A 27,623-nucleotide genomic window follows, 5' to 3' on the forward strand; every position below is an offset into this window, starting at 1 on the left:
CGAATTAATTAAAATATACAAGTTTGTTATATCCAAGGATATCATCGGATACCTACATTAAGACACAGTACCATCGTTCGATCGCAATTACGCAACACCGCTTCGGCGAATATTAAAAACTGTTCGCGGCCCTGACGGAGGGCCTTTTGTCACCTAACATCGGGACGTTAGGACAACCAATTAGTTAAGTTTAATATTGTAATTCTTTTTAATAAACTTTATTATTCGAAGAATTTGGTTTTTTTTAATCTCCACCGCTGCACATCTCGTAATTGGCGCAGTCGGTAGGATTGTCGAGTCAGTGCGTGTAATCGAATCGATCGATCGTTCCTGTGGGACACTCGCGCGCGCTGTCCACGTCTCAACGTGCATCGTCGGCAGTCCACGTAGAACCGAGAGCAGCCATCGGAGATCCTGAGTATCCAGAAATCGATACTGCGAAGAGCCATCGACATGTATATGTGAGTTGCACAAATTCTTAACAGTCGGTCGCTACTTCCTTCACCATTTTCCACCCACGATCATCACGATCTACCCGGGGTATCGAACCCCCGAGTTCAAGACTGTCCTCTCGCATCGCGCAGAGGGACTCTTTTCGCAATCTAGATATCTTAAGTAATTTAGAAGGAATAATGGAGCAAGCAGGCGTCGTCGACCAGGACGAGATTATTAATAAGATTGTCAAAGCTCTAAGGTTAGTACCCGAGTTTGACGGGAATTGTAATACATTAATTAGATTTTTAACATTATGTGATCGTTTAGTTATTAACTATGTCAATCCAGCGCCCGGACACGAATTATCCAATCTAGCCTTAATAAATGGCATTTTAAATAAAATTACGGGAGCCGCCGCTAGAACGTTAGTGACGAACGGCATTCCGAATGACTGGAATGGCATAAGGAATACACTTATACATAATTTTTCAGACCACAGAGATGAATCTGCGCTATATAGCGATCTGTCTCTGTTAGCCCAAGGATCAGATACACCTCATGTTTTCTATGAACGCGTACAAAATATGCTCAGCACCATAATGACCTATGTTGAGTTGCATGATCAACTTCCGACTACGGTAGAAGCGAAACGTTCTTTATATCAGAAGTTAGCGCTTCAAACTTACTTGAAAGGTTTAGAAGAACCATTAGGTTCTAGGATTAGATGCATGAGACCACCTTCTTTGGAAAAAGCATTAGAATACGCCCAGGAAGAAATGAATATAGTTTACCTTCAACGAAAGCTTCCACCCCAAAATTCTAGGAAAGGGAGTCAGTCAGTAACACCATATCAATCGCAAGCATTTCAATATAAGGTACCTTTCATGCAGCAACCTTTCATGCAGCAACCTTTCAGGCAGCAACCTTTCATGCAGCAACCTTTCATGCAGCAACCTTTCAGGCAGCAACCTTTCATGCAGCCTAGACCGTTCCAAGGACCGTCTAGAACTCAACAAATGTTTAAGGCTTTGCCGCGTTCTAATATGTCAACTGGTTTTAGGGTTGCACCACGGCAGCCAGCTTTTCCACACTCGAATAATAACCAACCGCGTCCTATGAGTGGAATTAGCCACCCTGTTGCACGCCCATTACCCCCGACTAGACATGACTGGAGGATGCATGGTAATCCACCACCGAATAATTACTTTAAGACTCGAGACATTAATAATCATGAAACTTATGAGGACTATTACGAGGACTATGAACAAAATGACTATTATTACTATGACGACGCTCACGATGAAACTGTATGTGACACTTCTCAAGAAATTCCCGAATCGCAGCCTTTAGAAAGTGCGGTACACGCTAGCGACAATGGTCATAGTTCTCAAAATTTTCCCAAGGTCAGCCTCGAAGATGCCCCCGAATAGAACTTAACGTTCATAGTAGAAGGCAATTACCATATATTAAGTTATTTGTGAGGCCTGATGCCCGGCCTTTGCATTTTTTAATAGATACAGGCGCTAACTCATCATTCATAAGTCCTGACATCGCGAGGCAATACTTTCCAAACGTATGCCTAAATCCTGACCCATTTGTGGTCACGAACTTTAACAGGGCTTCGAGGAATGAATACTCAATTACAATTCCTTGTTTTAAGGAAATCAAAGATAACGCTCTTATTAAATTGTACGTATATAATTTCCACGAGTATTTCGACGGACTTATAGGATGCGATCTTTTAACGAGTTGGTCAGCAAAGGTCGATTTAGGATCGTATGTGCTCAAGACCAAGTTCGCAGAGAACCCCATATACATGTATGCGTCACCTTGTCTAAATTTACACGAAAGTATTATTCCGGCACAGTCTTCGAAGTTAATAAGCGCACCCACTGACATAGAACAAGGCGATATTATAGTCGATCAGCAAATTTTATGTAACTGCCACATAAGTAGTTGTCTAACTACAGCTAAAAATAATCAGGCTAAATTAGAAGTAATTAACCCCACGGACAATGACATTATCTTTTCCTTATCAGAACCAATTCATGCAAGTATATTTAATGAGCAGATTGCACCTGTAACGAAACCTGATACTTGTAATAACAAAGCTCGAACTCGAGAAGTCTTATCGCGCTTGCGCATAGATCACCTGAACGCAGAGGAGGCAATCAATTTAACTAAATTATGTGCTGAATATTCTGATGTATTTTATTTGGAAGATGAACCGTTAACTTTTACTAATAGAATCAAGCACTCTATTAATACCACAGACGAATTACCCGTATATAGTAAAACTTATAGGTACCCGTATATACATCGAGAAGAGGTTCAACGGCAAATAAAAAAAATGTTAGACCAAGGCATAATTCGACCTTCCACATCTGCGTGGAGTGCACCTATATGGGTCGTACCCAAGAAAAGTGACGCCTCTGGAAAAACAAAGTGGCGCTTAGTCATTGACTTCCGTAAGTTGAACGAGAAGACAATTGACGACAAATATCCCATTCCGAATATAACGGACACGTTAGACAAATTGGGTAAATGTCAGTACTTCGTTTCATTAGATTTAACTAGCGGATTCTATCAGGTAGAACTAGATCCCAAGGACATTCACAAAACAGCCTTTAACGTGGAGCAGGGACACTACGAATTCTTGAGAATGCCCATGGGACTCAAAAATTCACCATCCACCTTTCAAAGGGTGATGGATAACGTACTGAGAGGGTTACTGAATAAGATCTGTGTAGTATATTTGGACGATATCCTAGTGTTTGGGACGTCGCTCCAGGAAATAATTTGTAACTTACGTAGTGTATTTCAGCGACTTAGGGAATCCAACTTTAAAATCCAAATGGATAAGTCGGAATTCTTAAAACGTGAAACACCCTATTTAGGCCATATTATAACCCCTGAAGGTGTCAAACCCAATCCAGAGAAAATCTCTGCAATTGTGAATTATCCATTACCTAAAACCACGAAACAAATTAAATCATTTTTAGGGTTACTAGGCTACTATCGCAAGTTTATACCGGACTATGCACGAATAACAAAATTTCTTACAGCAAACCTGAAAAAGGGTGCCAAAATTAATATAACTCCTGACTACATAAGTAACTTCGAACACTGCAAAACTCTTTTGACAAACGACCCCATCCTGCAGTACCCAGATTTTACAAAGGAATTTATTTTAACTACAGACGCCTCGAAATATGCTCTTGGAGCTGTACTATCACAAGGTACAATAGGCTCTGACAGACCGATATCATATGCATCTAGAACGTTGAATAGCAGCGAAATAAACTACTCTACCATAGAGAAAGAACTTTTGGCAATCGTGTGGGCCACCAAATACTTTAGGCCATACCTCTTTGGTAGAAAGTTTAAAATTGTAACTGATCATAAGCCCCTGCAATGGCTTATGAATTTAAAAGAGCCTAACTCGCGTTTAACTCGCTTTAGATTGAAATTAGCAGAATATAATTTTACAGTTATTTATAAAAAAGGTAGTTGCAACACAAATGCTGATGCGCTGTCGCGAATCGAAATTCATAATGATGAAACAATTTCTCTATTAGTGAACACATCTGAAACGTCGGAACGACGTCATAGTTCATCATCCACATTAACAGCTTCTGAAACAATAGACAATGTCACCGAAAGTCATGAACGCCGTAGCTCGTCATCTACATTAACTGCCCCTGAAATAATAGCCACAGAAACTGTACACACTAACGTCGAGAACCCGATTCTAGAAATTCCCATTAGTGATGACCCACTAAATAAATATCGAAGACAAATTATAGTAAACATAGTTAACAAGCCGCCCAGAACTAAACCCAAAGTTACGAAACCATTTGATACTTACCTTCAAGTTGATACGGAAGTGTGCGTAGGCCCTAATTTTGACCAAAATATTGTAGACATTATAAAAAAACACGTTGATCCGAAAATCTGCACTGCCATCCTAGTGAATCCCATAGATAAAATGTACGAAATTGTACCTATAATACAAAGAGCATTTAAAAATTCCAGTATGAAGTTATTCTTAGTTAAAAAGCAGATAGTCAATATGTCGGATTTCTCGTCTCAACAAGACATAATACGCAAGTACCACGAAGGAAAAACCAATCATCGCGGTATAAATGAAACCTATTTAGCATTGTCTGCACAATACTTTTGGCCTAAAATGAAAAACGACATAACAAAATATATTAATGAATGCGTTATATGCGGTTGTGCAAAATATGACCGTAATCCTATTCGGCAACAATTTAGAATAGTTCCGCCACCAACTAAACCATTCGAAATTATACATGCTGATGTCTTAACATTAGAGCAAGAAAAATACTTAACACTTATAGATTCCTTTTCCAAATATGCCCAGGCCTATCGTATGGTAGATTGTACGGCACCAAATATAGTAAAATCACTCCTAAAATTTAGTACTCATCATGGTTACCCAATGACCCTAGTAACTGACCAGGGAACCGAATTCACGAACCAAGTCGTAAGCGAATTCCTGCGATTGCATAAGATACAACATCGAACAACAGCTGCTCATGCCCCAAACGAAAACGGCATGATAGAGCGTTTCCATAGCACACTTATCGAACACTTAAGAATATTAAAATTGCAACATAAAAATGAATCGGCAGCTAACTTAGTATCCTATGCACTTTTAGCCTATAATAGTTCGATACATAATTTGACCAAGTGTAGACCCTTCGACCTTATCACTGGACATTTTGACCCACGGGACCCCACGGACACGAACATAACAGAACGACTATTACAACAATATGTTCAAGACCACCGGAGTAGAATGCAAACGGTATATAGACTTGTACATGAGTCATCGCTCGCCGAACGCGAATCATTAATGACTCGACGTAATGAAAATAGAGAACCGGAAATAGAATATACACCTAATCAGGAAATTTTTATTCGCAATCCCTTAGCATCCAGACAAAAACTTGCTAGCCGTTTCACATCTGACAAAGTTATAGCGGACTTACCTATTCATATTTACACTTCTAAAAAACGCGGACCCGTAGCAAAGACTAGACTGAAACGACCAAAGAAAAATACAAGACATACTTTGTTACAGGTACCTCCCGACAATAATGATGAGCCTGACCTTAGCTCAAGCTCAAGAGATCCGGCTTGATGACCTTGATAATGGACCTGGAATCTTACCCTTTGCCCTAGGAGATACTAAAATTGTATCACATCATCATACCTTTTTGCAAGATATTAACTTAAAACACATAGAGAACCAGGTATACGATTTACGCACGCAATTGTCTGAAACTACGATTATTCTGTCAAACTATAGTTTTCCGTCATTTCTGCAAATTAAGCATTTGTACAATAGATTGAATCGAATCTTATTAGAACTAGAAACCATGCAACCTAGTAGAGTCAAACGAGGTATATTTAATCCTTTGGGTACCTTAATAAAATCTATTAGTGGTAATCTAGATCAAGATGATGCTCTGAGGTTTGAAAGTGTTATGGAAACTTTAAAGAAAAACGATCAAATGATTTCCAGTAAATTGAATGAACATATTTCATTATTTAAAGAGTTTACGTCACAGCAGACTCAGATATTAAATAATTTAACTATGAATCAGGATAGATTACACAAAGCCCTTATTCAGGTAACTAACTTGACTAACGCCGAAAATGAGAAGGCTTTTAGATATGCACACTTGGCACAACTCCTTGCTATCCTTAGCGATAACATACAAGAGTTAGCAAGTGAAATTAATAGGTTAGAGAATATATTAGCGTTTAGTCGTAATAGATCTTTGCACCATTCTATATTATCGGTTAGGGAGTTAAGAACTATGATAAGCAAATTGCAAAACTTATATAGCATAGATCAGATAATAGACTTAGATATTAGATACTATTATGATATAATAAGCTTAGGTTCTTATTACGTAGATAAAAAGATCGTGGTTGTCCTGAAATTTCCTATTACTCTTCCAAATACCTTTCAATTATATAGACTTTGTCCTGTACCCAACAAGGACAGTAAGGTAATCCTTCCTGCCTATCCTTATGTAGCAACCAACTCTAAAGAGTATGTGTACATAGAGGCAGAATGCCCGAAGGTTCACGAATGGCACTTGTGTGAACAGAAAATAAGCCACGGGATTCGTTCGGGAGCTGATTGCATCATTAAACTTATTCAATCTCAGGAGATAGATGAAACGTGCCCTGTCACGCCTATCTCTCTGACCAAGGAGGCTCTATTAGAGCTGGACAGCAGACATTACATTGTTTCGTTTCCGAAGCCTACGAGGGTTCAACTATTCTGTGGACATGAAAATCATAAAATTCTACAAGGCAGTTTCCTAGCAACTATTCCAAAATCATGCAAGATGAAATCGTCAGAATTCACATTGGCCAACATTGATGACAAGGTCAACGGTGTAAGCATCGAAATCACAGCGTTCCCACGGATGACTAATTATTCTCAGAAAGTCGATCAAAATTACCACCTGGCTTCGATCGACCTAAGTACATTGAACAATATACAGAAGCAAATTACAATGGAGAGCTCTGTCGAAACCGATTCTGGGGATTCATCGAGTATATATCACACTACAATCCCTTTGTACTTGCTGATAATTGGATTGTTCAGTGCAGGTGCACTGATTAGCAGGCATTTTATACGACGAATGCAGTCACCAACAGTTACGAAAAGTAAGAACGAAGTTATTGAATTATCAGAGCCAGATAGGAGAGCCGCAACTTTTGCATTAGACATTAGCAAATAGTTGCTCATCTAACAGGGGAGGTGTTATATCCAAGGATATCATCGGATACCTACATTAAGACACAGTACCATCGTTCGATCGCAATTACGCAACACCGCTTCGGCGAATATTAAAAACTGTTCGCGGCCCTGACGGAGGGCCTTTTGTCACCTAACATCGGGACGTTAGGACAACCAATTAGTTAAGTTTAATATTGTAATTCTTTTTAATAAACTTTATTATTCGAAGAATTTGGTTTTTTTTAATCTCCACCGCTGCACATCTCGTAATTAGTTAAAAAATAATATTTCTTGGTTTACAAATAAATAAAAATACTTAAATAGTGAGAGAAAATAAAGTTTTATTTATTTATTTATTTAAAATACTTCAAATAGTACAATGGCGGACTTAACGCCTTAGGCGTTCTCTACCAGTCTACCTTTATATTTGAAATATATTATAACATATATATATTTGAAATGCGATATGAATAAATTTTGTTATTTTAGTCACTATTTCCACTTTCGGCATCATTTACGGTGGGTACAGAAAGCAATTTTAGGACATCAGGATCTAAAGGACTCCGTTTTCTCTTTATTATAAGTCTCAAGCTGGATATGAAGGGGTCTGATGATATGAGAAGTCTGTTAAGTAGGTCGTTATTGGTGTCTATTCGTGTCGTTTTTTAGTGAAGAATTCCCTGTATCTTCGGTTATCTTTGTTTCTAGCCTCTTGTGCCTCCTCTGATAACTGGCCAATCGGCAAAATACACGAAGCTATGACATCCCGGCCATGAAATAAAACTTTGTACACTCTAACTGGCATGTTATACCATGAGTATTCGCTAAGATACAAGGTTACATTCATGTGCAATCGCCATTTCTTCAGGGCTAGTAGACGCTATTAGATTCTGAACTTTGCGTTTTTTGGTTTTATCGCAACATTCTACAAGAACTTTATGTGGTCTTCCTTGTAAGTGGCCAGATGTAGATGGTATTTCATTTAAAACATTAACTGGTAATTTAATGCATTCATTCAACCAAGTAACATTCTTATTTGAAAAGCGTTCGCGATGTCTACCGCTTGCTGTCCATTTTTCGTTAAGTTTGTTACATAACTTTCTTTAAAAAAACTTAATTTCATTAATAGCACCTTTCAAAAACTGTACTTGAGGGTAATTACCTATTATAAATGCAAAAATAGCATTAATTCGCTCCTCTTTCGCATTTGAGGTCCAAATATCAAAGTTTCGGCGGTCATTCTGAAAACCGAAAAAAAATGTTTGACGGTCGCACAAAATCGCAAGTTTTGTAAATTGTTCTCAAAAGTTAAGATTCTAAGCTATAAACTGAAACAATAGAAACACCGGGATATTGAGAGCATTTTTTTCTATACGCCTTTTATTTTGCATATCATCTCTAAAAAATGCTTAATCTAACTGTGTTTTTAAATGATGTCATTAGATCAATGTTTAACTATTACTTAGATAAAATACACAATAACTTACCTTAAAGGATATACAGAATACAATAATAAACAAATAAATAAGACTATTCGTTAATTTGACCAGTAATCTCAAGTGAAGATGACACCTTAATTTTGTTGTTCGTATCGTAAAGTTGCAACGATTATTGTCTATCCACTTTATTATTTTTTTATATTTTTTTTAACCTACTTACAAGGATTTCTAATATGTAGCTATGACAAATAGGATCTTAGGTATAAATAGGACATAACTATATTATATATTATTAGAATTTATATTTTGATTTAAATCCCCCTAGATTGCGAGATTCCTTCACTGTGCCACGGTTTAACTAATAAGTAAAAGTAATCGTATTTCTTCTTACAACTAATATGTTTCAGCTTTACACTCCAAACCAGGTTAATAATTTACATGATTTCTTTGTATGTTGTGTGTTTATATGTGTACAACTAATATGTTTCAGCCTTACACTCGACACACTTACACTGGGTGGTATACCAGTGTTCTGTTATTAATTTTGTACCTGTTATTTGATTTAAAGTTGACGTTATTTATTTGCGAGTCACTGGGTGGTATACCAGTGTTCTGTTATTAATTTTGTACCTGTTATTTGATGTAAAGTTGACGTTATTTATTTGCGAGTCACTGGGTGGTATACCAGTGTTCTGTTATTCATTTTGTACTTGTTATTTGATTTAAAGTTGATGTTATTTATTTTTCTTTCTTTAAATGGATTAGTACTTTGTTTGAGGTTTGTAAGTCCTCCAATAATTTTATTCTGAAAGTGTCATGTGCTCAGAAAACCGATGATGACCACGATAACCAGTCGAGCTTTAAATATGACGAAATTGAGTCAGATCCAACTCGCTTATTGCATGTGCAGGTGTTCCGAGACTCAACCAGGCTCACCCAGATCCTGCCGAGGACGTCAGGGTGTCAGGAGAGGCCGTGTTAGCTGCCAGTAGTTACAAAGAGGGCAGCAGAGACGAGCGACCATAGACACCTCGCCATTCAGCCGTTCATCTATGCTTGGAGGATTCTTTTTTCGAACGTCATTGTGACAAGACATGTTATAGTTGGACAGAATAAGATTTTGCCGCGTTCTTGACTAATCTTAGTTGATTTTCATGTTAAAACTATTTCTTGTAATTTTCTCGTTAAACAAACCTGCTTCTGGTTTTTAAGAATATGTATTTATCACTTATATATTATTAGCTTCTGCCAGCGGTTTCACCCGCATCGCGTGGGAACTACTTCCCGTACCGGGATAAAAAGTAGCCTATAGCCTTCCTCGATAAATGGGGTATCTAACACTGAAAGAAATTTTAAACGCAAATCAAAAAATATCCTTTTTCTATGCAATAAGATTCCGAATTCCCATCAAAATTACTGATTGCACAGCAACATATTCAACTCAAAATATCACTAAACACACTACAATTTATTTTCGCAGCGTACAGCGATTTTTCCTAAAGCAAAAGCTTTTTCACCAATGCACAGCTAATAATCTTAATGCACTTTATACATGTTAACTCTTTTTCTTTTAAATATAGCTTCTATTTTTATATCATTTACAGCAGTTTTTCTGAATAAAACCGCATTTTATTGGTCACAGTCATCTTATTATTTATTAATAACCACATAACGAGATCAGCAAAAAAATATAAAATGAAATACAAAATTTTTATTTTGAAATTTTTATTTTCCTGTAAGAAGCATGCAAACAAGCCTGAAGCAGGCATGCAACATGGAAGTAAGCATGCAACATGCAGCAAGCATGATTTCTGTCACGGCTCCGGCGCTTCGTGGCTCCGGCGGTCCCATGCAGGCCGCCTCGCCCCTCCGCGCCTACGCGGTTTTGAATTGCACTCTAAGGGTAGGGCAAACAAGACTACGTGGAGTCGGTTTTGCAGCGATTCGTTTTCGTTACTAGCTTAAATTTTTAATACAATGTTTTTTAATTGAAGGTTATAAATGGCAATTTGCTAAATAAATTGAATCTAAATAAAATTCTACCATCATAGTGCGGCCGTTGGTAGGCTGGTAGTCACGCTGGCCGACAGGTAGGTAGGTAGGGGTCCAAATAAAGTACACAATTTGGTAGAAATTGAGACTTTATTTAAGCCAACTTCTGTTGCCCTAACCACGAATAGATCTCGAGGTAGAAGGTACACTGGGAACACTGGCCTGAACCGTGGTGTAGCTCCGACGACGGCCCAGCTCCTTGCCAGGTTGCACTGCCAGGTCTTCAGCAGGACCCAGGTAGTTCCAGACAGGATCAGGTCTGGTCTTTCACTCGCCGCCAGGTAGAAAGATTGCGTAGCGAGGGTTTAAAGAAGAACGTAGAAAAACTCGAACGTAGAAATATCCAACGTAGAAATCTTGGAAGCGCAGAGACAAGGCTAGCATTAGCAGAGCTTGGGCCACGTTGCCGGGTCCAAAGGTCACAGTATCCCAGCAAACAAAGTGAATTAAGAACAGCTGCTTTAGACAGAAATTTAGCAAGAAGAACACCTTACAATAGAACATAAGCAATGCATGGAAACTTACCCCAGCGGGATTTCCGATTATAATTTGTCTAGCACGAATAAGTAGAAATTAGGCAGGTACGCAATACTGAAGGTCAACTCAAAAAAACGTGTGACACAGCCGTCACGTCTGATGCAATTTGGTCGTCTCCAGCGTCTCCGGCCCGAATGCACTCGAGGCACCACCGTCACGCGCGGCGAAACCAGTTCACCCGTTTAGAGATGCGTAGGCGCAATAGTTACGCGGACCTTTGTGTAAATAATTAATATTGGGTTCCGTATATGAATTACGTAAGGAATGTATTATATTTTTTTATTATATTTAGTTTAGTTTAATTTAGGTGTTTTATTAATTTTAGAATAATTGTATTGTAAATATTTCTACTTTATTTAATTTCTAACCTATTCTTAAAGCTAGCAAAGTACAACGTTACAGTACCCCGCCGCAAAGTGAAGGATTTTTCGTACTTAGAATAGAAAAAATCCGCTATCACTACTAACGCAAACTTACTAATACGTTCAGGCTAAACCTAAACCTAAGCTTGCCATCTTTTTTAGGTATAAGTAAGACAGGAGAAGACCAAGGGCTCTCGCATTCTTCAACCACACCTAGCGCTAGCATTTCATCTAGTTCTTCAGATAAAATACGTTGCTTCTCCGGAGAAACGCGGTAATATCTTTGCCTAATATAGGTAAAGAATCTCCAGTGTCAATGCGATGCATAACTAGATTAGTTCTACCCAAACCACACTTGTCAGTGGAAATATGTTTAGACTGATCGATAATGTTATCAGCGGTAACACGTTGATCTTCAGTAAGTTCATTATAGGAACGTAACATACCATTAGCATCCGAGACTGTGTTTACATTAGTAGGGCAATTAGACAAACTATGTAGCGAAATATAATAAATAATTTTGGGAAAAGTTTAAATTTTGTCCAAAAATCGACACCGAGAATAAGATTAGTTTTTATAGTAGGTATAACATAAGCTTTTAAAATATGAAACTGATTTTCAAATGTTACGGGTAAATTAACATAACCAATAGTAGGTAAATTTCCGCCTCCTGCAGCAGTAAAGGTTTTTAGGTCTTTATGAATAGCTAGTCCAATAGATTTTAGATAGTCATGACAATTGTTGCCTAGAATAGTTGCTGCTGAACCAGAGTCTAGTAATCCACACAATGTAATATCACCTACCAGGACAGTTGCGTAGGGACGTATATCATCTATAGGTTTTTTATCGAAGATTGTTGTAACAAAATAGCTTGAAAAGAATGTTTTAATAGTTAACAGCCAATTTTGCCAATCGTTTTCATCAACATTTTTAGAGGTTTTAGTTTTGTCATTTATATTACAACAATCTTCAGTAGTTAGTTTTTTGAATTAGATTTAGAGTGACAGTTGGGGCAATTAGGATATTTAACATCTTTAGTTCCACATTTAAAACAAATAGGGTACCTGTTAGCTTTACATTGACTTAAGGGATGATCAGAGTTACGACAACGTGGACAGGAAACAGTTTTTATGTTTGAACTACTAGGCTGTGTTATAGCTAGCAGCTACACTAGTGTTTGGTTTTTTATTAAAATTATAAGAATTATTATTAAAATGTTGATTTTTTAAATTAGTTTTAGTGTAAGATGAATTCTGTGGTGTTAAGGCAAAAGGGGATGAGTCAAAAAACACAACTTTTCACCAGGGGCTAATCAAAAAAACGCGTGTTTGTTTTGTAATAAAAATGCAGTTTAATCAAAACGACCCTGTGATGACAAAACGCTGCAACCCGGGTTACATCGTTTTATGGTAATAAAACGTAACATAATCTAAACGATGTAAGCTTGATACAGGTTCGATCTACTATTGAATAACAGTTCCCATTGCCAAAATAATTCAATGTTTCACTTTACGGTAACCTAATATTCGCAGGAAATGTTTTTGCTAAACGCTGTATTCTGGATTGCAGCGATTTACCGAAATAGGAGAGCGGCTGCGCGGGTGAGGCGTCCCCGATCTCGAATTTTGGTAAAACATTGCAAGCTTTGTTTGCTGCGTTTTGTCAAAATAATAATAAACAGCGGAGCCAGTACTCTTAAGGCTCGAGCCCGGCCATACTTATATGTCTACTGACAGTGTTCATGGTCCCACAACTAACAAAATGAACAAGTCAGGTAACTTGTACGATTTAGATGATTACGTTGAGACGTTTAAAAGGTCTCGAAAGAACTTGACAGCTCATGTAAATTACCACAATGAAGTTATGCTGTTTAAAACCGAACTAAAAAATGTTTTCCCTCGGAATTACAAAATGTCCAGTTTTAAAATTGTAGAGTTCTGAAGAGATAAACCTGCACTGTTCATAAAAAATAATTACCAACGTGTTGAATTCAAGGAGCTCGATGTTTTGAAGAAAGGATTTAAAAAAAATCATGATTGCAGCCGTAGGAAACGAAGTTGACATGTTTATGAATATCGCAAGAAGGACTGAAGCAGAGGGTATTTCAAGAAAAAAGAAGTATGACTTAATAAAACTACTAAAATTATCATCATCGTTTTTATGAAGATTTGCTGGTTAATGAAAATATCACCGAAGATTTGGACGAATCTGCTTCAGAAACTTTTCATCATCATCATCTCAGCCATAGGACGTCCATTGCTGAACACAGGCCACCCCCTTAGATATCCAGAAACTTTTACCTAACGTTATTTTTATTCCGTTTTACTTTGAATTAATTTTTTTTGTTCCCTACTTTAATGCAGATAACAATAAAACAGTACACAAGTATATCTCTTCAAAACGCAGTAATTAACGATTACATTGTTATGTCACAACAGAGGCGAATATTGGCTAGCTACATGCTGTTGTAACAAAACATATTTTTTTTATTTTTGAGAGGTTTCTTGATTAGGTACAGTAATATAATGTTATAACGAAATTGAGTAAATATTATGACAAATAAGTTCTAAAAAGAACTTTACTATTATCTATACTGGATACAATTTGGTAACGAGGTGAAGATGTAAACTTTCAAACTCATTTTTCTCGAATTGACCTTTTACAGATTACAGCGTTTTGTCCTAACAGGGCCGAAAAGTGTATAGAAATAATTAACACAACTCTGTTTTTATTTACATTTATTAATGTAGTCGTCTTTTCTATGTACCCGAAAATTATTTTTATTTCTTAATTATTAAAATAACTGACATAGGTATCTCCTTTTTCCATAACACGGTACAAATTTAAAAAAAATCCTAGAACGACTCGTCTCTTTATTTGCTATTATTATTTACGTATATACCTTTTTTTTGGCAGGGGGGAAATCCTCATGGACTTCCCTCCACCTGGGGTCGGTGGAGGGGGTGTGCCGAACTCTTACCGGCTAAAAACCCACCCAGTGTTGCCTTCAATTACCTACTGTCGAGGGCACGGGTATCGCCAAAGCATTCTTCCGCACCCCCAACAGGTATTGGCCCCCCAGATGTTCAAAGGCGGGCCCCGTCATCCGCTGTGGCCGTCACCCAGCGGCCACAGCAAGCTCCACTAAAAGAGGCGCTCGCAACACAACGCCACCGTTTCGAGGCCTGTTTCTGATCGGACGAAGACGCCCCTAGTCTGTCGACCGCAGGCCGCGCCCTATGGTGGCCGGAGATCAGTCAGCCTGCGACGTCCTCCACGTCTGCTGCGGGCGGGGAGAGAGGAAGCAGCTTCTCTCTCCGCCGCCGCCTCCTTTAAAACCATCACATCCTCACAAAAGGAGGCGACGACGTTCCATCCATCTTCGCTGCCGACCATGCAGGACACGACAGCCCGCAGCGTCTACTGCTGCCGCTAGGTCACGGCGCTGCGTTGCCCCAGATGCCACAGTGGTGGCATTCGGGCGTGGGCTCCCGACCGATGCGACACAGGAACTTTCCGAAACACCCATGGCCGGTAAGGACCTGTGTCAGCCGTAAGCTGAGGGCGCCGTGGCGTCCCTCCAGCCACTCCTTCAGTATGGGCCTTACCGCCGCGAGAGCGGCGTGCCCTGCCGTGGGTCGCGCAAGTCGCTGCTCCCATTCCGCAATGAGGTCTTGGCGGAGCTCTGCCCTGCGCACCTCAACTTGCTGAGGCACGAGGCGCTCGGCCCGCCCCACCGCTTCCTCGCGCCATGTATAGAGTAACGCGAGGGCTGTCGGTCTCGAAGTCCCGGGATCCGGCTAGGAGGCATGCAGCTTCGAAGGAGATCGTGCGGTATCCTCTTATAACCCTGATGGCCATCGCTCGCTGTGGTCTTCGCAGCACTGCAAGGTTGCGTGCCGTCAGGGTGTTCGCCCATACTGGCGCGGCGTAAAGCGCCATCGCCCGCACGACCCCCATATAGAGCCTCCAGCAGGAGGTATTGGGTCACCTGAGGTTGGGCAACAAGCGTGAGAGCGCTGAAGCTGCGACCAACAACCGAGGAGCGAGCCGCTGGAAGTGTGGCCCGAAGTCCCAACGACTTTCGAGAACGAGTCCCAGGTATTTCATTGTCGGCTCCACAGCAATGGTAATCCCTCCCACCACGATACTGGACCCCGGAGGTGTCTTCTTCCTTGGCCCATGGAAGCAAAGGGTCTCGGATTTGTGCAAGGCCACTTCGAGGCCAAGACCTACCCACGACCTGCGTGACACTGGCTGTGGCCCGAATGGCCGCCTGCCGGTACGTCTACCCATGTGCTGTGACTAGCGTGTCGTCAGCGTAGCATATCACGCTGACGCCGTGGAGAAGCGCACCGCGCAGGACCCAATCGTAGCCAATGTTCCACAGGAGAGGGCCGAGAACCGACCCCTGAGGAAGAGATGTTCTGACGACCCCATCCTTCTCGACCCGGGTACATGACAGCTCTTTCGGATAAATAGGCCCCGATTATGCGACGGAGGTACCCTGGCACTCCATGATAACGGAGCGCCTCCTTTATGATATTCCAGGGCAGGGTGTTGAACGCGTTAGCAATGTCATGCGACACCGCCAAAACCACCTCGCCCCGGTCGACTGCTTCCTCCGCCAGGACCGCCAGGACCCTCACGCGCATGCGTGGAGGAAGCAGTATAGCGTCAACTGTTGAACGCCCTTTACGGAAACCATACTGGTAATCCTCCAGATCCGAATCAGCTCATAATTTAAAGGTTTTAAATCCATCATACTTACGTTAAATCGAACTTGTTAATTCTATTCAATTCTGTAGGTTTCAACACTCAAATTACCCACGTAAACCATCATTTTAGGATTTTTTGCACCGTTGCACTAGTAAAAAGACGTCAACTTCGCGCGCGAAATGCAACTAACGCGAAACGACGAATATGAATTTAGGCACAAGTCGACTTATCTCATTATACCTAATTTTATAAGTAAAGGATCACGTATGCAATAAGAAGATAACTAGACAAAACTCCTTTTTACTTTTTAGGTTTTGCTATTTATGACTAGACTCGTATTTTTTATTGGAGATTCACGAAATAAAATACATTATATTCACTTATCTCCTTTTTACCCTGAAAGTTCGTAAAATTTTCTACCCAACTGTGTAATTAACTCATTTTTCACAATTTCTGACTCATCCCCTTTTGCCTTAACACCACAGAATTTTTATCAGGATTGTTATTATATTTGTTATTATATCTATGTTGATTGTAGAATTTAGGTTTATTAAAATTAGGTTTATTAAATTTTGAGAATGCAAGATCTGGAGCTAGGGTTTCACCTGTAATTCTAGGAGGTTCTTTAAACTGAGATGTTAAGGACTGTATTCTTTCAAAATTCCTGCAGATTGTTTTTAAGCTGTCAATAGAATTTATAGTTGATGAATTAGAAGCTAACACACTAGCATAACAAGGTCGAATATTATGTAGAAGGATCTCTAGTTTTTCTTGTTCCGATATATCCTTACTTAGCCTGGAGAATAATTCTTTCATTTTAGCAAAATAGATTGTGATCGTCTCAGTATCACCTTGAGTGCGCTGCCGAATCTCAGACAGAAGTCGGTAGTCATAGTCAAAGTGACTAAAATCCTGAACCAGTACAGCCACCAGTTCCACCCACGTAGACACGGAGGTTCTGATGCTACGGTACCAATGTAACGCATCACCCGTAAATATTTCCGTGGCGTAAGCTAACAATTTAGAGGAAGATATGTTCCTAGCCGTGCTGTATTCTCTCACTCTCTGTATAAAGGCGTGAACGCAAGACTTGCCAATATATTTAAGTTTTTGTAAATCACTAATATGCGAACGGTCACAATGTATCGATACGTTAGGTGGAACATCACTAGATGCAATTGGATGAACAACTTCTGCTACAGGCTCACAGCTAGTAGGATTAGCAGATTTATTTATAGTGTCTAATTTTGCCGAAAGTGCAGTAATATGTTTTGTTAGTGATTTTATTTTGTCTGAATATTTAGAATCAGAAACATCTAAACGTTTTATACGGTGATATAGGTGATTGCATAAGGCCCTAGTACGTTCAAAAAGATTATTATCAAACTTATCCTCGAGAGACTTTACGCGTGATAATAGCTCGCTTAAAGATGTGCTAGCACCCGAAATATCAACGTCCGGTTCTATGCCCGATTCGCAAATATCCGAAGTAGGAATAATAGGTGTAAGTTTATTAATTTGTTTTCGAAGTTCAAGTACCGTTGACGCAGGTTCCTCGCCTCTAATTAGCACCTCGTACACTAATTCGTTTTTGTTAAGCAAAAAGAATTTAATAGGGTAAATTTCCATGACGCTTACAGTGCAGAAACTACTACTACTACTAACTACTGGATAATGAAATGACAATGAAATGAAAATGAAATGGTGTTCTTTACAACTAGAAGTAACTACTACCTTTTACTACGAAGAGGTGATGAAAAATGAATACCCAAATAAATTAAATTAAATGAGAAGAAATAAAAAAAATAAGTGGGTAGGTGAAAAACAAAAAAATAAAAATGATAGAAAAGAAAGGAAGAAAAAATGTGCGAACTGTTACGTATAACAATAATTAATAAGATTTAATCATTTATAAAGTAGCTTTAGCCATTAATTTTATTGTTGTTGAACTCGAAATAATTGTTTAAAATAATAACCGATATGCTTTCCAAAAGTAACGTGTACAATACGCAACAGTTAACAAATAACATAAAACAGAAAGACAAAAACAGAAAAGAGCACAGTATAATATTATGACAAAGTACGTACCAGTTCGCCGAGTCACCGTCTCGTTCACAATAACTTGTAGGTAGGATTATTTAGCAGCTGACCAATAGTCTAGAATCTAGACGTGATTAGGCAACAGAAACCACGGTAAGGGCGCCACTGCGGCTGTTGGTAGGCTGGTAGTCAGGCTGGCCGACAGGTAGGTAGGTAGGGGTCCAATCAGAATAAAAGGGGGGTCCTTTTATTCTGATTTGATCATATTTTTTTTTTTTTATTGGGTAGTTTACGTTACCGACTGGTAACGGTGTTCATCCATAGACTATCTGTCATTTCTGTGAGTTGTCAAGAACAAACACTCGTAAACGACTTGCTTCTCATTCCACTTGTCATTGGCAGAATCGTCGACGTTTGCATCGACATGAATTGCCATAAATAAAAATAGAATAGAATAGAAGTACTTAAATATTTTGTTGCGGTTTCGGATCGTTATAAAGAGAAAACTAATAAAAGGTATGTGTATTTTCTATTATAAATGATTGATTGTCAAAATCTCCAGTTACGATTATAGTAAGTCGATGCAATCCACACCTATTATACCTCTAGAAGAGGTACTACGGCAATAGTTTATGGGCCCCACGTTTTTATTTTAGTCTAATATGACCGGGACCACCTACGTAGGTAGGACCGGTAAGTAACTATTTTTTATTTTCTAGTTTTCAGTGCACATAAGATAAAACCGTTTTACTTAAGTTTTTTTACCGATTTTTTTTTTATAAACTAAGTCAAAAGTGTCCAATGCTCCCTATGGTAGGGAGGCTTGGACATACCATGTAATGTATAATTTGTAAATTTTTGTTCTTCTTCTTCAGTGAAAATTTGTGAGGTTATAAATCTGCGCTAAAAATCCTTTATAGAATCTTGTTTCAGGTACCGTTGCCAACTTGATCTAGGGACTCCATATTTATCAGCTGTCAATTTTATTTTTTAACCTTTTGATACCTCTTGTATTGCTCGTTATATTAAATCTTTAGGAATTTCCCGTCGCAAACCATTCTTTTTAACCCCAGACGCAAAAACGACGGGGTGTTATAAGTTTGACGTGTCTGTGTGTGTGTGTGTGTATGTGGCATCGTAGCTCGCAAACGGATGATCCGATTGTAATGCGGTTTTTTTGGTTTAAAAGGAATGTCATTCGGGAGTGTTCTTAGCTATGTTTGGTGGAAATCGGTTCAGGTCTTCAAGGTCATCAGCTCGTTTGTTAGGTGTGATAGGAATGTTACACGCTCAGTTTACTTGCAAGCATATGTGGGATCTAAAATTTGAAATACTAATGTCTTCTGGAACCACTGAGCTGTTCTGCTGTTAGGACACGAAGATAGGAGACGTAACCCTGAACTGCCTTTTAGTAAACCCATCGAGTTTGGGCTCGTTAAATTTGTCTTGACTAGTTTTCTTCATGTTTCTAATTGACGAGAACCTAATGCTGGAAATGGGATGTGGCGGATGAAACCCTAGAATGGTATATAACCCTGGATCAACAAAGGTCCATCTTTATTGTTTCTCAATCTGTGCAATTCTCCCAGAGCCAGTTTGTCCTGAGGATTGTTAAACAGCTTCCTTTGGCTGAGATCGCATTATTGCGAACCCATCATAAAAAGAATTAAAAATTAAGGAGCTCCTTTAAAAAACCATGAAACAAAATAAAATTATAAAGGAGATCATCCAAGTCTCGAACAATTTGTACCCAAAAATGAAAGTGCCGGCCAAAAGAAAAAAATAGTAGATTCTTGTAGAGAATAATGCCCTGAAGATTTTTTACTATTACAAGAATCGTCTACAATTAACCCCCCGGCTGCTATTTGACTTTGAAAATACCAAAAAATGTCACAATGTTTGGAGCATTACATAACGGCCCCAAACTGGAGAAGGCAGCCGCTGCCTTCAAAGGACTCCTGGCCAACCTGGGAAGTCATCAAATGACTTGGGCTGTGGGGAAGTCAGACACTTACAGATTAAAACCCACCATGGGGAAACCAGGGTCGCGGTAATTCTTTCGAACAATCCCGCAGCCCCAATAGGCTTTGTCCCCGCTAAAAATATCGTACGATTCTTGTCGAGGATGTCCTGAAGATATTTTACTAATATAAGGAACATCTTCGGTTAACCCCCAGACTGCTATTTGAGTTTAAAGTGTGAGAACCGTGAATAAAAAATCTATACTTGAATTTTACGGGAAATGTGGACGTTCCACATTATTTTTTAACTAATCGAACGTCTACGATATACCTCCTGCTACACCGAGTAGACTTACTGATTTAAACCCATCATTTTCCTTCTGATAATGTACCAAGGCCGCGGTAACTCTTTCGAACAATCCCGCAGCCCTGGCTGGTTCTAACCCTGGTGGGCCCCACTGGGGTTTGCTGACTGTCTGAGGAGGGCTTGACTTGTCAACGCTCGCCGCCGAAACGGGCCTCTTGTCTCCAAGGAAGCGGAGGGACGATAAGCCTCCCTAAAGTCACCGCCCACACCCAACGCGCGGGGTGTCTTCCACGTCTACCTCAGCGGATGTCATGAGAGGCGCGAACTCTCAGTTATTGCACTGCCTCCTTCTCTGGCATGCTGCGCAGAAGGAGACGAAGTCATCCCATTCCTCCTCGCCCCTATAGATTTTCCTTTGGCTCATAGTGCCTCTGTCTCCTTGGAAACAGCAGGTGTCGGTGGCGTGCATTGTTCACGCCCCTCTCAGAGAATCAGTAAACCCCAGGCGACCCCCAAAACCTGGCGGGGCTTCGGGGTTCGAAGAGAGAGAGAAAGAGTTACCGCGGCCCTGCTGCATGGTCAGAAGGAACACAACAATCAGTAACAGGCTCCTCGGTGTAGCAGGAGGGAGGGGGGGGGGGTATATCGTAGACGTTAGAAAAAAAAACTGTGGACGTTATTTGCCGTAACATTCAAGTATAGATTGTTTATTCACGGTTCTAACTTTAAACTCAAACAGCAGCCTGGGGGTTAACAGAAGACGTTCCTTATAATAGTAAAAAAATCTTCAGGGTATCCTCGAAAAATATCGTACCATTCTTGGTACGATATTTTTGCGGGGACAAGGCCTATCGGGGCTGCGGGATTGTTCGAAAGAATTAATAATAAATAATGGCGTCCACGGCCAATTTCGGCCAAGGCGCTGTTCTCATTTTAAGGAGATCAGCCAGCTGCGCAGGAAATATTATAGTGCATGTGCATTTGCGCAGACACAGGTGCACTCCCTATTCCTTCCCTCTCATAACCCGATGGGACGGCAATCCGACACGACCGGAGAGAGATCAGCCGCAGGATCGACATTTACGTGCTCTCCGATGCACGGGTGAATCAATCACCAACTTCCAGACTGGCCGGGGCTGCTTTGTGAAAGCTTAAGGGTGCGTCCACATCTGGCGAATGCGCCGCGAATGCGCAGCACGCGAGCCGATCGCGAGCTGTCCGCGAGCTGCGCGCGTGCATTTTTGTTCGTGCGCCGCTTCTGCGCCGCCCGCTAAGCGCCGCACGCGAGCGGCGCGCAGGCGGCGCGCGACGTCTGCCATCTTCGATAGCACTGAGCCAATATACGGAACTGTAAGGGCGAGAACTGATTGCGCGCTCTATACGAGCCTTGCGTGAGTTGCGCTAAAGAGGCGCACCGAACTATTGCAGTGACTGCACGCGCGCAGCTCGCGGACAGCTCGCGATCGGCTCGCGTGCTGCGCATTCGCGGCACATTCGCCAGATGTGGACGCACCCTAAGAAAACCTACAAAGCGATTTCGGCCCGACCCAGGAATCGAACCCGAGACCTCGAGCACAGCAGCCGCGCTTGCAACCACTAGACCAACGAGGCAGTCTAAAGAATCGAATGAGTCGAAAGAATTACCGCGGTTCTGGCTACCCCATGATGGGTTTTAGTCAGTAGGAGTCTAACTTCCCCACAGCGAGAGGGGAGTCATTTGATGACTTCCCAGGTTGGGTAGGAGTCCTTTGAAGGCAGCGGCTGCCTTCTCCAGTTTGGGGCCGTAATGCAATGCTCCAAACATTGTGGGATTTTTTGGTATTTTCAAAGTCAAATAGCAGCCGGGGGGTTAATTGTAGACGATTCTTGTAGTAGTAAAAAATGTTCAGGGCATTATTCTCTACAAGAATATATTATTTTTTTACTCTGGTCGGCACTTTCAGTTTTGGGTACGAAATGGATGATCTCCTTTAAAAAAACCCCCGACCCAAAAAAGTACGCAATTATTATGACAAAATGTTATAAACGATAAACCCTATAAAAAGCAAAAAGTAACTTTAAACACTACGTAAGTACCAACTAAAGCATGTCAGACTAAACAAAATTTTGACGTGTCGACGGTTTTATTTAAACCGTTTAAATATCTCGTAATGTTGGAACTGATTGTAATTTTTAGGATAGCTCTTTGATTTTATCTAGCCAAACATAAGAAATGGCAATAAAAGTTGATTATCTGTAAAATCTGATTTTTTATGCAATAAATGTGAAAAAGTGCCCATCCCTCCCCTACCTCCCCTAAAGTATGAAATGACATTACGAATCGAAGTGAAATGCGAGTTGTTGATCGAATTTTATAGAATCGCAGGACTGCACTTTGTATCTGGGCTTGTTTTTAAACTACAGAATCCTACATTCAGTGGCGGCCCTAGGGGTGTGCGAACTGTGCCATCGCACAGGGCCTCGCGCTTGGGGGGGCCTCGCGCTACAACCCACACAAATATAAAAAATATATAATTAAAAATATATATCAGGTCCAAGAAAAAAAAAGTGAAATTCGCGCTCGCTACGCTCGCGACTGTTCACTTGCCAGTACTTTTCCTTCTAACTTGATTAGAGTACTTTTATGTCCCAAAGCTCAAAAATTTTCGCGCTCGCTACGCTCACGACTTCATCTTGCACTGTTCTTCGTTATACGAGTTTAGGTGCTTTAGTGCCCCAAAGCTCAAAAATTTTTGTTTTTTGAAGTTCTTGTGTATAAAATGCTCCTAAAATAGGTTGACCTCTGATTGTATCTTCGATTAAATAAGTGATGGGAGCCGTGTTTTGTATTTTTCTAATTTTAAATATTTCTGTCGACCAGTTAGGAGTATATCCCTTTTCGAATGTTCCTTTGTACTTACTGATCCTTACATAATCACCCACTTTGAACTTACTCTTTGTATTAACTTTTTTTATCGACATTAGATATCTTTTTAGAATGCGTGTTTTATTAGTATTATTAACCTTCGCGGGAATTTCGTCAATTGTTCGATGATTGGTGTGATTATATTTATATGTGACGTCATTGATAGTATTATTTATCCAATTATAATTACCCTGTAAACTAAATTCTTTGTATAACTTGGACTTCAATGTTCTGATAAATCGTTCAACTATTGAAGCTTTTTTTGTCGAAAAAGTTGAATAATGATTAATATTATTTGATTTCATAAGACTTTGAAATTTATTATTATAAAATTCAGTTCCGTTATCAGTTTGTAGATTTTTAGGAACACGTCCTTTATCCAACAAATGTTTAAATGCATTATATACATCGACTTTATTCTTACTTTTCAAGGGATATGTCCAAGCATACTTCGAAAACGTGTCAATAACAGAAAGAATAAATCTAAAGCCATTATTTTGTTTAGAAATTGATTGCATATCAATTAAATCCGCTTGCCATAGATCATCTATATCTTTCATAATGACCTTTCTGCGCGGAAAATGCACTCTCGCATTTTTATGAATTTCATTAACGACATCTGCTTTGCTCATATTACTTTTCTATAATATAGATATTTTTCAATAATCAAAGTACAGAAGTACCTTATGAGTACTTAACAAATACGTGATATTAATTAATTAATTTAATATTTTATCAACGCTGTGATAATAGTTTGTTACTGATCAGGAATGATTGTCTAATACTAAAATAAAAACTATATAACGCATCTATTTATTTATTCCTTAATTACACGGGCTTCTTTCAATTCCTCAATTATTGATAAAATTTCATTATCGTGATTTGTATTACCAGCATCTCTTGAAGCTATCAACAATTTCAACCTTTCAACCAATTCATTAGGATCATCCCAATATACCAAATCAGTTTGGGTTCTATATTTCTTGAGTTTTGGCAAGCTGCCTCCAAGTTTGGTTTGCTTTTTTTCATTTGAAGTAATAGAAAACAAAGGTTTAATTATATCTCGATATTTCGTTCCTTTGTCACCTCTTATTTGACCTCCAGGATTAAAATCTCTCTTATGTGCATTAGTTTGAAGTAATATATTTTTATATATCATTTTATCTTCGCTTGTTATTGTCTTTAAATCTGGCTTTTTTCGAAGTAAAAGTTCTTTCAAGCCTGGAGTTAAATTGTTTGTCATCAATCAATTTTACCAATAACACATTATTTTTATCCACACTGTCAATTTTAGAAAATGAAGCTATTGAGTTACCTATCATCAATTGTTTATTATCTGTTCTTATTCCGAATGGTACATTTACTCCATCATAAATACCATAAACATCTTTACCCTCTAGTGATATCTCTAAATTTACATCTTTAACTTTATTTTTAATAGGAGTTGCAAAATTTAAATCAGCATCATAAAATCATCACATTTAGTAGAACAACTTGTTATACTTTCATCTGATTCGAATGATTCCGAATTGACCTCATTCTCCGTTGGTTCCAACTGCGGACATTTCTTTTTTAAATTCACTAAGGTTTTAAGAGGCTCGGAAACAGGTTTTAGTATTTTATCAAGCGATAAATTAATTTCATGTTCCTCGTTTTTCATTTGTTTTAATTTATTTTTTACAGCGTCAGCAGACTTAATCAACTGTAATTTAATTTTTTCCTCCATATTATTGCTCAGTACTTTATTCAGCCAGAGAAATAAGAATACTGATTTATTATTTACAATTTACCTTTATTTATATCTTCACTGAAAATACAAAAAGATTCACTGCGTAAAAAACTGACATAGTCTAAAACTGTTATTTAGTTTGCTTTTTATTTATTATTCAAAACTTATGAAGTTATCAAATGATTGTCTATATCTGCCATTGTTTAATTCACAGTCTTTATTGATAGTCAAAAAATCGTACGGAGATAGCCATATTTTAGAACAGATATTTTTGAACTTAGACAACTCCATATCAGAACTAACATGTTCATCATAAATATGCTTCAAGTTCAAATCATCCTGTTTGAAGATAACCAAAAAATTAACATTGTCACGCAGCAAGTGCTTCGGTACTTTTGCATAAGTCTGAGATAAATAAAAGCAATCTATCCCTCTATGCCTTCCCATTGTATAATAATTCCGTATGTTCATTTGTTTTTCACCAACCACATCATCAAATATGATTACTGAATTTGGTAAGGCATCATTGGGATGAATAACCTCTTCATCGAATTCAAAAGTGAAAAGTTTTACTTCTGGAACTCTTGCCAAGACTTGTTTTAGAAAGCGATATTTTGGCTGTAGAGTTGTTTTGGAATATAAATAAACATTTTGAAACCTTAAACCATTTTCATGTATCAACAAGCTTATCATGACATTAGTTTTTCCACAATTAGAAGGACCACATATTATACTGCGGATATTATTCGGGAGAAGTACGCTATGCTTCGGGTGCAGCGTATTATCTTTTATATCAATATTTTTAACTGCTAAGGATACAGGGTGTTTAGTCCACTTCATCTTTATGTCTGTCAGAAATAATATTTGTCCTCATTACTTATATGCGAGATGTGTGTAATAATATTTTATAGTCAATTCATTACTTATTTGAGAATGAGAACTGTAAAATAAATAATTGAACTTTTTAGGAAAAAAATTGCCAGTCGAGCAACACAATATAAAGCGATCTTGCAACACATCTATTTAGTTTGTGTAGAAAACTTGGTACCACTGGTTGCAAAAGTTTAGTTTAAATAAATGAATAAACATTATTATTTTAATTACCAAAATACTTGCTAATTTAAATCGGAGGTATGTTTATGAACTTGGTTTTTCATGTTATTTAAGATATTTGTAAATGTGGACGATTAAAGCATTTTATATTTTCAGAAGATGAGTGACCTTGATATTGTGGATGATGTTTTCAATTCATACTATTTTACTCAAGAACTGCCTAAAAACAAGATGGAACAAGTCGAGTTCCATCAAAATCAAAAGCACGAAGAGTACGATGTAAACGAGAAAGGCATAAAAGAAAAGGATAGGAAGAAGTCTAAATTAACATCAAGAAATACTGTATCCAAACATTCTGTCATACCTTCTACATCTTACGTCATTCGTAACGAACCAGGGAAAGCGCATCATATAATTAAAATATGTGTTTATGATTTAAGCATCAATGAAAGTCCTTGTGTGGACGTTCAATATCAAGTTAAAGACAATTACGATGAAATTATGAGCGAAACAGATTATCTAGTTAATAAAATAGTGAAAAAAATAAGTTCAACTTCATAGGGCTGATGAATGTTATTTTTTTTAAGTTTTTTTTTTTTAATACGTATTATGTTTCTTGAGTGTATATTAAGTTTAAATGTGGGTGTAAGTTAAATACATAGAATTTTAATTAAAAAATGTGTTTTATTTATCGAAGAAATTATAATTCAAAATAATATTAATATAAGAATCAGTCTTCAACAACTGTGGTAAAAAAATAATGAAACAGTCTTTCTTTTTTTATTTTATCAGTAAAATAAACCACGACAAGTAAGGACTTCACAGGAAATTATTTAGTAATGAAAAACTCGTTCATGTTTAAAGTATTTTTATTATTTAAAAAGATAACCTACAGCTAAAATACTAACAGTAACAATATGTATTTAAAAATAACATTTTATAATTATATTATATTTAAGACTTAAAATACATAAATGTATTTATATTTAAAATATAGTATCACAATGACCCCATGGTAATGTATCTATTTGATTTAATAGTATTTGTCTCTTATCATCAGTTCTATTAATAACTATTTTGTTTATTTCCTGAGAAAATAACATATGTTTTATAGATTTAATAGTGTTCATCTTGCATTTAAATGTTCTGTCACTAAGTAGAGCTTTATTATAATTATGTAATCGTAATCGCTTTGTAATTGACTTATTTACTCCCTTAGCTTTTCTAGTTTCTCCATTTAAACTTTTTATACAGTATAGTTTGGCTCTAAGCCCAGTAAATTCTGTAGTAATGT

The 27,623-nt window shown here is 38.4% G+C and overlaps 1 protein-coding gene and 1 pseudogene across 1 annotated transcript; one reads left to right on the top strand and one right to left on the bottom strand.

Annotated features, from left to right (window-relative positions):
- Positions 1-26: 26 nt before the first annotated feature.
- On the top strand, positions 27-7,505 carry LOC126054707 (retrovirus-related Pol polyprotein from transposon 297). The gene has a single exon (XM_064035809.1). It carries the CDS (start codon positions 2,252-2,254, stop codon positions 5,603-5,605), a length of 3,354 nt encoding a protein of 1,117 aa, XP_063891879.1. The 5' UTR covers positions 27-2,251; the 3' UTR covers positions 5,606-7,505.
- Positions 7,506-14,435: 6,930 nt separating this feature from the next.
- Positions 14,436-16,819, bottom strand: LOC135117255 (uncharacterized; annotated as a pseudogene).
- Positions 16,820-27,623: the final 10,804 nt, after the last annotated feature.

The sequence above is a fragment of the Helicoverpa armigera genome, chromosome 8 (assembly GCF_030705265.1).
Source record: "Helicoverpa armigera isolate CAAS_96S chromosome 8, ASM3070526v1, whole genome shotgun sequence".
Lineage (NCBI taxonomy): Eukaryota > Metazoa > Arthropoda > Insecta > Lepidoptera > Noctuidae > Helicoverpa > Helicoverpa armigera.